The 12,862-nt window shown below is 43.1% G+C and overlaps 1 protein-coding gene across 1 annotated transcript in view; it reads left to right on the top strand.

Annotated features, from left to right (window-relative positions):
• CNTNAP5 (contactin associated protein family member 5) overlaps nt 1–12,862 on the top strand; it is a 439,165-nt gene that overhangs the window by 412,467 nt on the left and 13,836 nt on the right. The window contains exon 22 of the mRNA XM_050916993.1: nt 9,641–9,859. Coding sequence (XP_050772950.1) covers nt 9,641–9,859 — 219 coding nt within the window. The remainder of the gene's footprint in view (nt 1–9,640; nt 9,860–12,862) is intronic.

A 12,862-nucleotide genomic window follows, 5' to 3' on the forward strand; every position in this document is an offset into this window, starting at 1 on the left:
ACCCCTGCTTCAATGGATCTGGTGCTCAGTGCCTGTTCCTGTGCTGCTATGATCAGTGCCTCAGTGCTGTCTTTTAGTCCAGCCATTTCCAGCCACTGGTAGGATTTCCCAATGTCAGCCACCTCAGCTATCTGTCGATGGTACATCCCATGCAGGATCTTGTCTTGCCATGGCACTTCTTCTGCTTGGTTTTCCTCCCATATCTGCTGCTGCCTCAGGCATTCTCTCAGCAGCTCATCTTTGGGGGCCATCTTACTGATGTACTCCTAGATGCTTCGGGTTTCGTCCAGAACAGTGGCTTTGACGCTCACCAAGCCACGCCCACCTTCTTTCCGGCTGGTATACAGTCTCTGGGTGTTGGACTTGGGGTGGAAACCTCCGTGCATTGTGAGGAGCTTCCTTGTCTTCACATCGGCAGCCTCCATGTCCTCCTTTGGCCAGCTCACTATACCGGCAGGGTATCTAATAACCGGCAGGGCGTATCTGTTAATGGCATGGATCTTGTTTTTCCCACTGAGCTGGCTCTTCAGGACCTGTCTTATCCTTTGATGATACTTGGATGTTGCTGTCTTCCTTGCCTCCTCATCGTGGTTTCCGTGTGACTGTGGGACACCAAGATACTTGTAGCTGGTCTGTATGTCTGCTATATGGCCCGCTGGTAGTTCCACCCCATCAGTCTTGACTACCTTCCCTCTCTTCACTACCATCCGGCCACACTTCTCCAGTCCGAATGACATCCCGATATCCTCACTGTAAATCCGCGTCAGGTGGATTAGCGAGTCGATGTCTCGTTCATTCTTAGCATACAGCTTGATGTCATCCATGTAGAAGAGGTGGCTGATGGTAGTTCCACTCCTAAACCCATACTCGTATCCAGTCCTTGTAGTTATCTGGCTGAGGGGGTTTAAGCCTATGCAGGACAGCAGTGGAGACAGTGCATCACTTTGGTATATGCCGCACTTGATGGCCACTTGTGCAAGCTGCCTTGAGTTGATTTCCAGTGTTGTCTTCCATAGTCCCATTGAGTTCTTGAGGAAGGTCCTTAGTATCCTATTGACTTTGTATAGCAGCAGACATTCACAGATCCAAGTGTGCGGCATTGAGTCGTAGGCTTTCCTGTAGTCAATCCAGGCTGTGCTCAGATTGGTCTGTCTAGACCTTGAGTCTTGGGTGACTGCTCTATCTATGAGCAACTGGTGTTTTGAGCCTCTGCTGTTGTTCCCAATGCCCTTCTGAGCTGTGCTCATGTACTGGCCCATATGGTCCTGTAGCTTGGCGGCTATGATACCTGATAGGATTTTCCATGTTGTGGGGAGGCAGGTTATTGGCCGGTAGTTGGATGGTTCTATTCCCTTGCAGGGGTCTTCCATGATCAGCACTGTCCTTCCTTATGTTAGCCAGTTTGGGTGGGAGCCTGCTGCCAGCAGTTGGTTCATCTATGCTGCTAGGCGTTCATGCACTGCTGTTAGTTTCTTTAGCCAGTAGGTGTGGATCATGTCTGGTCCAGGTGCTGTCCAGCTCTTCATGTTCTTGACCCACTGCTGGATGTCTTCTACTGTGATGGTAACTGGTTTCTGTTCTGGGAGATTGCTGTGCTCTGTTCTCAGGTCCTGCAGCCACTTTGCACTGGTGTTATGAATCTTCTCTTTCTCCCATATGTTCTTCCAGTACTGTTCAGTTTCTGCTGCTGGTGGCTCTGCTGTTATTGTGTTGTTGCACTGTAGTTGGGAGTACACCTTAGATGGTTCTTTAGAGAACAGGGCATTTACTTTTTTGGCCTCTGCTTCTCTAGTGTATCTCCTTAGCCTGGTAGCCAGTGCTGTGAGCCTTTGTTTATATATATGCCCCTTGGAAAGTCTAGTGGCAGTGGTACCTTTGCGTAGGTCTACACTGCAGTAAAGCACCCACAGCTGGTCCATGTTAGCTGACTTGAGCCTGAGCTATTTTACTGCAGTGTGGACATACCCTTTAAGTCACAGAAGTTGCTTCTATCACACTCTGGAGCCAGAAACTGCTCTGAGCTGCACTGAGTGCCCATGGTCCTGTCTCAAGGTGCCTGTATGGCAGCCCCACTACACCTTGTATTCTGGTCTTGCCTCTTACATTAGGAACGTCCAGAGTGCAGTGGACTAGAAACAGCTAACAATGGCTCTGTGCCCCTTCAGGGGTAGTTGTAAGTAGGAGAAATCCTTCCACGGTTTTAATTGCTGACTTTGAGGCAGATTTACCGTGAGTGCAGGGGTGCTCCAAGCTGCCTTTATGCAGGCTTGGATCTAGCCCAAGATGTGCATTATGTTTCTCCCAGGTCAAACCCAATATCAGCAAAGCTTCTCGGTTTTGTGGCAGGACACGGCAGCCTATTTACGTGCACAAACATAGAGTGCCTGGCGCCTAGCTGCACATATTCATAATGGATGCAGGACTGAGACCACTTCTGCGTCATTAAATCAAAGTCAGTCCATTTGTTCTTGACCAAGCGTAACCTTGCCAAGATTGTTCAGCCACCACAGTGAAACGAGGCGATGTTCTTGGTTTAACTCTCACAAGATCACCTTTCTATTGGTTGGGCTGAGAAAAGAGGCCAAGCATTGCATCAGCATGGAGATGAAATGATCCTTTCAACCCCCAGCTGTGGTCCATCCAGTGCAGGATTAAAACCCACTGAGGGAGAACTTAAACTAGTGGTATACCTGCTTCCGTTGAACTCAGTGACAAAACTCTCACTGGTGAAGTGCATGATAAGACACCCACGGACTGCGATGGGAGAAAAAGCAGGCCCAAAGAGAATGGACTTTCATCTTCAGTGCTGTCAAGTTGACTCTTGTCACAAGCGTGAAATTGACTTTTAAAAATAGCTGAGGAGGAATAAAAAGGACACTGAAAAGTGTTCATGCTTTCTCTTTGTCTCACCTTCAGAAGCCCCTTTGATCCAGTGTCTCCAACACACTAATAGCATTAATTACGTGACTGGAAAAAAAATAAATACTTTCAAAGGCAAATTTTTCAAGTCCTTCTTGATTGTCTTGGTCCTTTGAACATAGTTATTTTCTGCCTGTTTAAAAAAAGAAATCAGCCCCTTTGCTTCTGAAGAGCATTTTATAATTGCAGACTTACTTCCAGCAGAGCACCGAGGACCCACTCCTGCATTTTGGAGTACCTCTGTTGGGAAACAAGCACAGCAAGGTGTGATGTTCTCCCTGGCTGGTGTACTCCAGTGCAGAATCTCATTGCCAATTACTCTGCTGCTCACTTGTAGCTAGTGTGTGACAGTGCCAGGTGAAGGTGTGATTTGTTGTTACTATTAATTTGTATTATCGTAGCTTCCAGAGCTGCAATTAGGATCAGGGGACTCGTTCTATTAAGAGCTGCAAAGCCCAAACATAGCAGACAGTCCCTGCGCCAAAGACCTTGCAATTTGGTTTCTTAAATTATTTAGCCTTTGTTACAATCCAGAAAAATGAGCCACCACAACATTCTCAGCTTTATCGTAGAAAATCACAAAATACCTTCAAAACTTATCCTAGATGGAAATTTCTGGGTGATTCGTCGTACATCATAGGCACGTCCATTATGATACATTCATCTGTATGATATTTATGTAAATACTTCACACAAGGCACAGGCAACCTGTGGAATTCGTTGCCATGGGATGTTGTGAAGGCCAAACGTATCACTGGGTTCAAAAAAGAACTAGATAAGTTAATGGAGAGTAGACCTATCAATGGCTATTAGCCAAGATGATCAGTGACACAAACCTATGCTCCAGGTGTCCCTAAATCTCCAATTACCGGAAGCTTGGACTTGACAACAGGGGATGGATCATTCAAAATTGCTCGCTTCTGTTCATTCCCTCTGAAGCAGCTGACACTAATGTCTGTCAGAGGCAAGATACTGGGACAGATGGGCCATTGTCCATGATCCATGTAGCCCACGGACCATGGCCATTCTTATGACCCACACCAAATTTTGGGCAACAACCAAGAGAGAGACAAGTTTTTAGTTCAGATTTGTAAGTAATAAATAAATTGGCCACAGAGCTCTCTTGCAGGAAAGAAGATAATTCTGCTAAATGTATGAAAATGATTCAGGTGTAGCCTATAGCTGTATTTTCTCAGTATATTATATCCTCCAATCATACAAGTTTAACAGGGTTGGGCATAGTGAATGGTTGTTTAGCAGTCCACCAAAGAAAACTCTGGGTGCTGTGACAAATGCTACTTGTGACTTAGGTGTTAGCTATCCCTCTGAGTCAGAGAGGATCTAACGCTCCAGTGTATGGTGATAGATCACAACACTCCTGGAGATGTGTGTAAAACTGAGGCCCTGAAGACTTGTGGTCATTAAACGTCCTGTGATACTTTCTTGCAAAAATAAAGGTCACTAACCTCAGTGTCCCAGTGATATACTAATTTGGATAATTACATAATATCTGCCAAAAATCCTCCATGTAATTCACTAAGGTATTCACTTTGTCTTCCTGCTCTTTAGTTTGCTTATGGATTGCTAAGCAGCTCAACTCTTCCACCCTAGAGGTGGCTGCCTTTCTCATTTATCCATCACTGCATTGGGCTGCACGTTGCTTTACATGTTAAAGGTTTTACTTCAAATATCAGAGATGTATGAAGCAACAGCATTATGTAATATTTATAGTGGAGAGTGCATATAAACAGCAGAGAAGACATCTTGAAGTCATCATAAGAATCTTAAAAAAATCAATAACTAAATCTAAACCTAAACCTCAATTTCAAAGAAGTCAGTGTAAACTCATGAGGACCAGACTAACAAGCGAACAAGAACAATGCAAGATTAAGTGAGCTGTGAAATCCGGCATAGCTTGCAAAGAGTGGGCACAGGAGTCCAGAAAGAAGGCAATTGCATTAGTCCATAATTGGACTAACTAATGCATGGACCAGCAGAGAAGCTTGAATAATTGTTATTTTAAAAATATGGATGAGTAAAGTTCATGAGCGTGAGCAGCTAAACTACTTAAAAAGCTGACGAGTAAAAAGCCAAACTTCTCACCACAGACACAGGAGACCTGCAGGAGATTTAACATGAGAGAACAAAAGTGCAGCACAGTAACATCAAAAGACCAAAAAAAACTGAACTGCAGGTTCAATTCAGGTTACATTTACCAAGCCAATTAAACACTTTGGAGGAGTCATAGAGTTTAATGTCAGAAAGGACCATTATGATCATCTAGACTGACCTCCTGCATAACGCTGGCCATAGAATATTTCACCCAATGACTCTTGTATTGAACCCAATAACTTAGAGAGAATCATAGAAATGTAGGCCTGGGAGTGATCTCGTGATCTGATGCACTCCATTCTCCCATGCTGAGGCAAGCTCAAGATATTCCACCAATTTGTGGTGGAATATCTTTCAGGTGGAATATCTTTCAGAATCCAATGTAGTCGTGATTTAAATACTTCAAATGCTGCAGAATCCACCACAACACGGAGTGAGTGTTTTCATGGTTAATTACCCTCAACGTTAAAATTGTGTGCCCTATGTCTGATATAAGGTAAGGATTTGCGCTATCCATATGAGAATTCAAACAGTGGGGTCAAACCTGCAAGCCCAAATTACAGAACTCCCATTGGCTTCAGTGAAAAATCTGAATTCTGAAGGCTTTCAAGACTGAACTCAAAAACATAATTGTAAAGAAAAACTTAATTCTGCAAGCATGATTTTTGTCTGAGCATTCTCAGTTTTTCAAATGTAATAGTCTTTTAGTGGCTAGTCCAAGTGGGGCTTTAATTCTGATTTCCAATAACTAATGACTGTCATATAACATCTCTTAGGTTTTTCAAGCGACCATGAAGCACAATTCAATATTTATTGGGTTTCCCCTTTGGTGGGTGGAGTGGGAACAAAGCAACTAAGATAGTGTTAGCTCTGTGGGATATGAAATATTCACCCCTTGTATTAGAGATATTAAAGAATCAAGAATAGATGTGTTGGGTAATGTTCACTAAGATTTTTGTAACTTCCATGAAGACAGAAGATGCTCTAAATCACTGTTTTCCCATGTTTTTGAAAGCTCCGCTTCAGAAATATAGAGTCAATGCTTTCCTTCCCCTGGCAACCTCACCATCTGTTGTTACAGGCTTCCACTTCCCCCTCTGCACAAACGCTTTGGGAAAGGCCAAAGCATAACTCCTGAAAGTTAGATTGTATCCTACATCAGGAATGGAAGTATTTCCATTGAGACACACCTTGTTGTCCTTTGAAACATCTCTCCTGTGGGGAAAACACAGAATGTTCTTGCCATTTACACCTACATTTTGCTTGTGTCTGTTCTTGTACCTAGAAGATGGATCTGTGACAGTTGCTCTAGTGACACTGGCAAAGAGTTCTGTTGCACCTTATAGACTAAAAAACATATTGGAGCATACGCTTTTGTGGGTGAATACCCACATTGTCGGATACATGCATCCTACGAAGTGGGTATTCACCCATGAAAGCTCATGCTCCAATATGTTTATTAGTCTATAAGGTGCCACAGGACTCTTTGCTGCTTTTACAGATCCAGACTAACACGGCTACCCCTCTGAGGGTATGTCTACACTACCCGCCGGATCACCAGGTAGCAATCGGTTTATCGGGGATCAATATATTGCGTCTCCTCTAGATGCAGTATATCGATCCCTGAATGCACTCGTGTCAACTCTGGAGCTCCCCCAGGGCAAGTGGCCGTAGCGTAATCAACAGGGGAAGCCATGGCCGTCGATCCCACACCATGAGGATGGGAGGTAAGTCGAAATAAGATACTTCGACTTCAGCTACACTATTGCTGTAGCTGAAGTTGCGTATCTTACATCGACCCTGCCCCCTAGTGTAGACCAGGCCTGACTCTAGTGACACCGTCTGCAGACTTAGGTGCTATTGCAAGTTTGCTTCCAGCCCAGAACCCTGGAGTGACATCTGACACCAACGCTTGGGGTGGCTAAGGAACAGCAACACTTATGAAAATTTTGCCTGAATTTCTGCATAGGAACACATCAAACCTAAGTGTTTCTTTTCTAAAGCCATCTCAGAAGTGTCAGACAAAGATCAGCAATCATAAGTGCCAAAGGATAACATAGAAATCAGTGTGGGCCTGTAGTTGGAGCTGTTTAACCACTCTGCAACCCAAATAACTTCCCTCACCATCCCCCCCAAACCCACTACATTAAAAGAGTTATTATTTATTTAAGCAGCAAAGAGTCCTGTGGCACCTTATAGATTAACAGATGTTTTGGAGCATGACCTTTCGTGGGTAAACACCCACTTCGTTGGATGCATCCGACGAAGTGGGTATTCACCCATGAAAGCTCATGCTCCAAAACATCTGTTAGTCTATAAGGTGCCACAGGACTCTTTGCTGCTTTTACAGATCCAGACTAACACGGCTACCCCTCTGATACTTGATTATTTATTTATTTAGCAAAGTCACACAGTCAAAAGTTAAAAATACTGCCAGACTTATTGTTGCTTACGCAACCTTCTTTCTGCTCTCTTGTGTGTCCATCCTGCGTGTTGCATGAAGCGGGGTCACATAGGAACAATAGTATGTGGTCGTAGAATTAGACTTTACTATACTGCATTGACATAAGGGTCTATCACTTCAGTGTACAAAGTCCATCTGTAAATCCATGGGTAATACCAAATTGCATTAACTGCAAGCAGCTGGGTAACTCAACTTGCCTAAGTACTCTGCACAATGATAATACCCAGGAGCCAAAGAAGTAACTAGCATGCGAAACTGGCTTCTTGGACTTGCCTCCATCCACATTCAACACCCCAACCAGGGCATAAAATAGTAGGATATGTGAGCAGTATCAATAATTTTCTACTCACTGGTCCAGGACTAGCCCTTGAAGAGTTTACTGGTCCAAATCCTTGCAGGCACTGATATATCATATTTTAATATCAAGTCACTCTGCTTACCACGTTGTTGTTGGTATTTAGGGATTTTTTTCCTTTCAAAGCTTGTAACCAAAGCTTTGTGGGCCTCATCCAGCTCCCATCAACTTCACTGGGTATTGGATCAGACCCTACATGATCCAGAAGATCTTGAAATGTGAATAGTCAACTGTTGGGGGAGGGGAATTAATCTCTAAGTCTGACAGTTTTATGAGATCAGCTAATAAAATTATTTAATGTAGATTGAGAAAAATATGTCTGATGGTAATCAAAATGATCTGTTTTTAAAGGCCATGGTCTTACAACGTGAAAGGGTAGAAACAGATGAGGAAGCTGGGAATCCCAGTTTTGCAATGCTATAAACTAGACATTTGTAACACTACCAGTAGACAAGATTTCACACCATGAATGACCTCTGATCTTGCATTCAATCAGGCTGTTTTTTTTTTCCTTATATTGGCACATGATGTACATAGCATGTCACAGACCTCTTAACGGTATGAATTTCAATTCCTAGAAAGTAAATAAATGGGGCTCATTGAGAAAGAGAAAATAGCTTACCCGTCCTTCATTGTCTTTCTCAAGCATCAGGCATTGCTGCATTCAGAACTGTAAAACTTATGCCTTTGAATTGGCTTCCCCCTAATAGGGCCTAAATGTACACATACCCCCTACCTCCCACCCCTAACTCCAGATACACAGATGAAACTATTTCTCCTGCAGACTGGGAAAAAAGATAGCGATTGTTATTTCTGTTTGTAAATACTTGGGAGTCTCATACCATGTTGACAGGGGCATATAAGTAGGTAGATATTTAGGTCTAGTGGACTGTGGAATACTCTCCCCAGGTTAGCTTAAGAAGCCCAAGCACATGAGACATTCAACATTAGACTATATGAAGTACTGGATAATGAGCATCACTGAACGATCCTGTACTGTCAGCAGTGGACAGAGCAGATGATCTGCTAGGACTTGTCCATCTCTGACAGATTCTGTGAAACTGAACACGTTTAAAAATGAATCTTACCTCAGATAATTAGGGTTACTATTTAACAACTTGATTGTCAAAGGTGGGATCAGAGAGGAATTTTCACCCAGGTCAGATTGGTAGTGATGATGGGATTTTTTAAAAAATTTTTTGTCTTCCTCTGCATCATGCGGATGCTGGTCACTTGCCAGGCTCATCTGGGTATATCTCACTTAATTAATTTCCTGACTTTGAAGGGACCACGAGCATTGGTGCATCTCGGTCCCTCCTCTTCTCTGCCTGTGGCACATAATAGTTTAGTCTCCTGTGGACTGTAATACCATGGTCTAACTTCAGTTGTTGGATTTAGCATGTTGGTGGCATGCAGGAGATCAGACTAGATGGCCCGGTAGTCCCCTATGGCCTTACATTCTATGATTTATGATTGTTTATGGTAGCACCAATATGTGTTGGTTATTTCCAGACAAACAACAGGAACCTGGTTAGGGGAAGGAGAGCAACAGAGGCTATTTATTTACAAGCCAACTCCATTCACTGTAAGTAGCATGGTAGATGTGCATCTTTAAACAGGATTTAAATGTGGATATCATCTCAGACCTAAGGGTCCAGTGGAAGAAGGAGGTAATTGGGTGAGAAGCCGGTGAATGAGTGAATAAGGTCAGGTAAACTGGCAAAGAGTTTTTAATCAACGCGCAAAAGGAAACATGTAAAAAACATTTTTGATTGTGTTGTGTGTTGCAGATAGTCTGGGGCTAGATTCTGAGGTCTTGAAGGCGAACTCACATGGCTTTACTGGATGTCTGTCCTCTGTCCAGTACAATCACATAGCTCCACTGAAGGCCGCCTTACGACATCCCAGCATAGCCCCCGTGACTGTCAAAGGCTCCTTGACTGAATCGAATTGTGGATACATAGCAGAGACTGATGTGAACACCATCACCACAGTGTATTCCTCATCAGGTATGTTCCATCTTGAAACGAAGACTTCCATGAAACCAGCCTTTTAGAGCTCAGCCTGGGTTTAGCTCCCCACCCCTTCCTGCTGTCACAGTAAGTGCGATACTAGAAGCAAGATGGCTTGGAAGCCATCACCACACAAGTGATCGGGATGTACAGATAAAGCCTATTCAGGTTAGCACCCGGTAAAAGGCTATATCCTGATAATAATTGGAGACTGATCCTAAATGACTGATTAAGATCCTATATTGCCTATATTGTTATACAGCATGGCCAGAGGGCAGCAGGAGAGGGTTAGAAGGGAGCCTTATTCCCTGTAAGGGGAAGAAAGTTTGCTATAGATTAACTAGAGCACCTGACGCCAATTAGAGCACCTGCAGTCAGTCACATGATAAAAACCCATGCTTCAATCAAACAGTGTGGGAGGAGGAGCAGAAAGGATTGGTGTTGGAGCAGAGAACAGTTTAGAGGAGTTGGAGCAGAAAGAATTGGTGTTGAAGCAGAGGACAGTTTGGAAAAGTGCTGCGGTGGGCTAAGAAGTCCAAGATCCTAGGTAAGGGGCACCTGGCTTGTGCAGAGGGAGGACAGGAAGCCCCCCACAAGCTGAAGGGCAGGAGAGGGAAGTAGCCCAGGGGAAGGAACCGTCAGTTCAAGTGGTTCACCACTATCCTCAGGGTTCCTGAGCTAGGACCTGGAGTAGAAGGCAGGCCCAGGTCCCTCCCTCTCCACTCCCCTCCTCTAGGACACTAGTGAGGCAATTAATATTCCAATTTAGGGGCAAGAAATGGTGCCCTGAATACCCGCCCCCCAAAGAAGAGAAAGTGCAAGACCCATCATAATAATGCTGGCAATTTGCCACACATGCAAAATGCCCACAGGAATGTGACATTATAGGAGAGTAAAGCCTGAGTTGCAAAGGTTAGTCCAAACACTGTCTCAGGAACATGGGCCTTCAATTGCCATTGCAGGCAGTCTGTGAAGTCTGTTATCATCGCTCCAGTGCTGGAGATTTCAAAGGAAAACAAAAACCTGGTATGGTGTTGCATATAATACAACTGTTCCTAACCCCAGTTCCTGACCAGCATATGCCCTGAAGTTTGAGGAATCATGCCATATACTAACTATAATTTTACTCTAGCTAGTGTAAATCGTAGAAGATTAGGGTTGGAAGAGACCTCAGGAGTTCATCTAGTCCAACCCCTTGCTCAAAGCAGAACCACCACCACCGAATAAATCATCCCAGCCAGGGCTTTGTCAAGCCAGACCTTAAAAACCTCTAAGGATGGAGATTCCACCACCTCCCTAGGTAACCCATTCCAGTGCTTCACCATTGGAATGGGTTTCCTAATATCCAACCTGGACCTCCCCCACTGCAACTTGAGAACATTGCTCCTTGTTCTGTCAATGCATGAGTGTTACTTTGTGTGTCTTTCTCTGAATACATGTATCATTCGCTTTATTTTAAGTGAAGGCACATAACTTGAATGTTCCTAGCTGATGATCCTAAGCAGTTCATTTTCCTCTGCAATCATGAAATTGCCCTCTGGGACTCTTAAGCGGTTTGCATATGTGTATTAGTTATGCCAGGGGAAAAAAGAACACAGAGAGCAGCTGGTAATACTGTCACCACAGGCGGGGACACACAAGTCACTGTTTTAGTCGCTAGTGGATGTGGCAGAGACCTTAATAACCAGAAAGGATTGAAAAATGGAAGTTTTTTTGTTTTTTTTAATCCTTTGAACTATGAATTCACTTTATCTTCTTTGCTTGATAACTCATAAAGCTTCCTATGTTTTATATCCTTATGCCATTTATTTCCTTGACATTTGGACTTGCAGCAGATCCCCCTTTCTTTCAGCCTCTACCCATGGTATTCAGCAGAAAACAAATGTGCTATTAGCATTTTGCATAGGGAGAAATAATTAGGCTTGCTCTCTGTGTGGGGAATGGATTCCAGTTGATGTGTGCTTTGTTTTTTAACTGAAGAAACATGGCTTGTTAATGGTGAATGGTTTAGGATTGCTGTGTGTGTGCAGGCACACATGCATTCTCACATGTGTTTACACACACACCCTGTCCATCACTCTGTGGGTCAAATTTTGTTCTCACTTATCTCAGGCCAACCTATAAAGTCAAGAAGGGGACATTTTAGGATAAAGCTTAAGTTTCAAAGAGTGAGTTGAAACTCTGATTTCAGATACAATGGGGCAGGATTTAGACTTTCATTTTTAAATCTTGCAATTAACTAGATGTAAGGCAGTGTTAAGGTTAAATAAGCACTCAGATATCAGCTAATGCAAAGTTGTGGTGAAAGCTCAGTGTTATCTCTGCATATTTCTGCTTTAAAATATGGTCTCCCTTTTATTGCGATAACTGATACCTAATATAACCTCAACTTTCAAAGTGGACTTGTTTTGTAGATCTCATTGAGCCTTACATCAAGGCAATTTTGATAACTGTATGTTCTATATTGTGAGTAATGGTTATATAAGAAATTCCATTTTGTATTCCATTCTACTTTATGTTAATTTACATATAATTTATTTTGATATATATAGAGACCGACCATATTTTAAGGAGTAATCACAGGAGGGCAGAGTTAAGGATTAATCTTCAGCTTTACTGTACATTTCTCAGTTTATCAGTTCTTCATTTGTCAACTCTGCATGTCTGAGAACAAAAAAACAAACTTCAAAGACTGCTATACTTGTGTGTGCCAATTTTCTAAGTCATTGATAGAGCAAAGATACCTGCCTGAAAACTCTGCTGTGAATGTGTGAAAAAGCTTTCAGTGCTCATAACTTGAGAACTATTAAAGCACTTTCCTTGGAATGTTTGTTAGATCTTCAGGCAAGTTTCTTAGCAAACTACTTTTGAACAAAATCCACTCAGCCATGGTTGATTTATCCATGCACAAAATTTCTGATTGGAACATCTGGGGGGAAAAGTGGTTTCCCATGATGATGATATTTTGTAAAGTTCCATAGATCAGTCTCTCTTATGTGG

Source organism: Gopherus flavomarginatus, chromosome 10 (genome assembly GCF_025201925.1).
Source record: "Gopherus flavomarginatus isolate rGopFla2 chromosome 10, rGopFla2.mat.asm, whole genome shotgun sequence".
NCBI classification, from domain to species: Eukaryota; Metazoa; Chordata; order Testudines; family Testudinidae; genus Gopherus; species Gopherus flavomarginatus.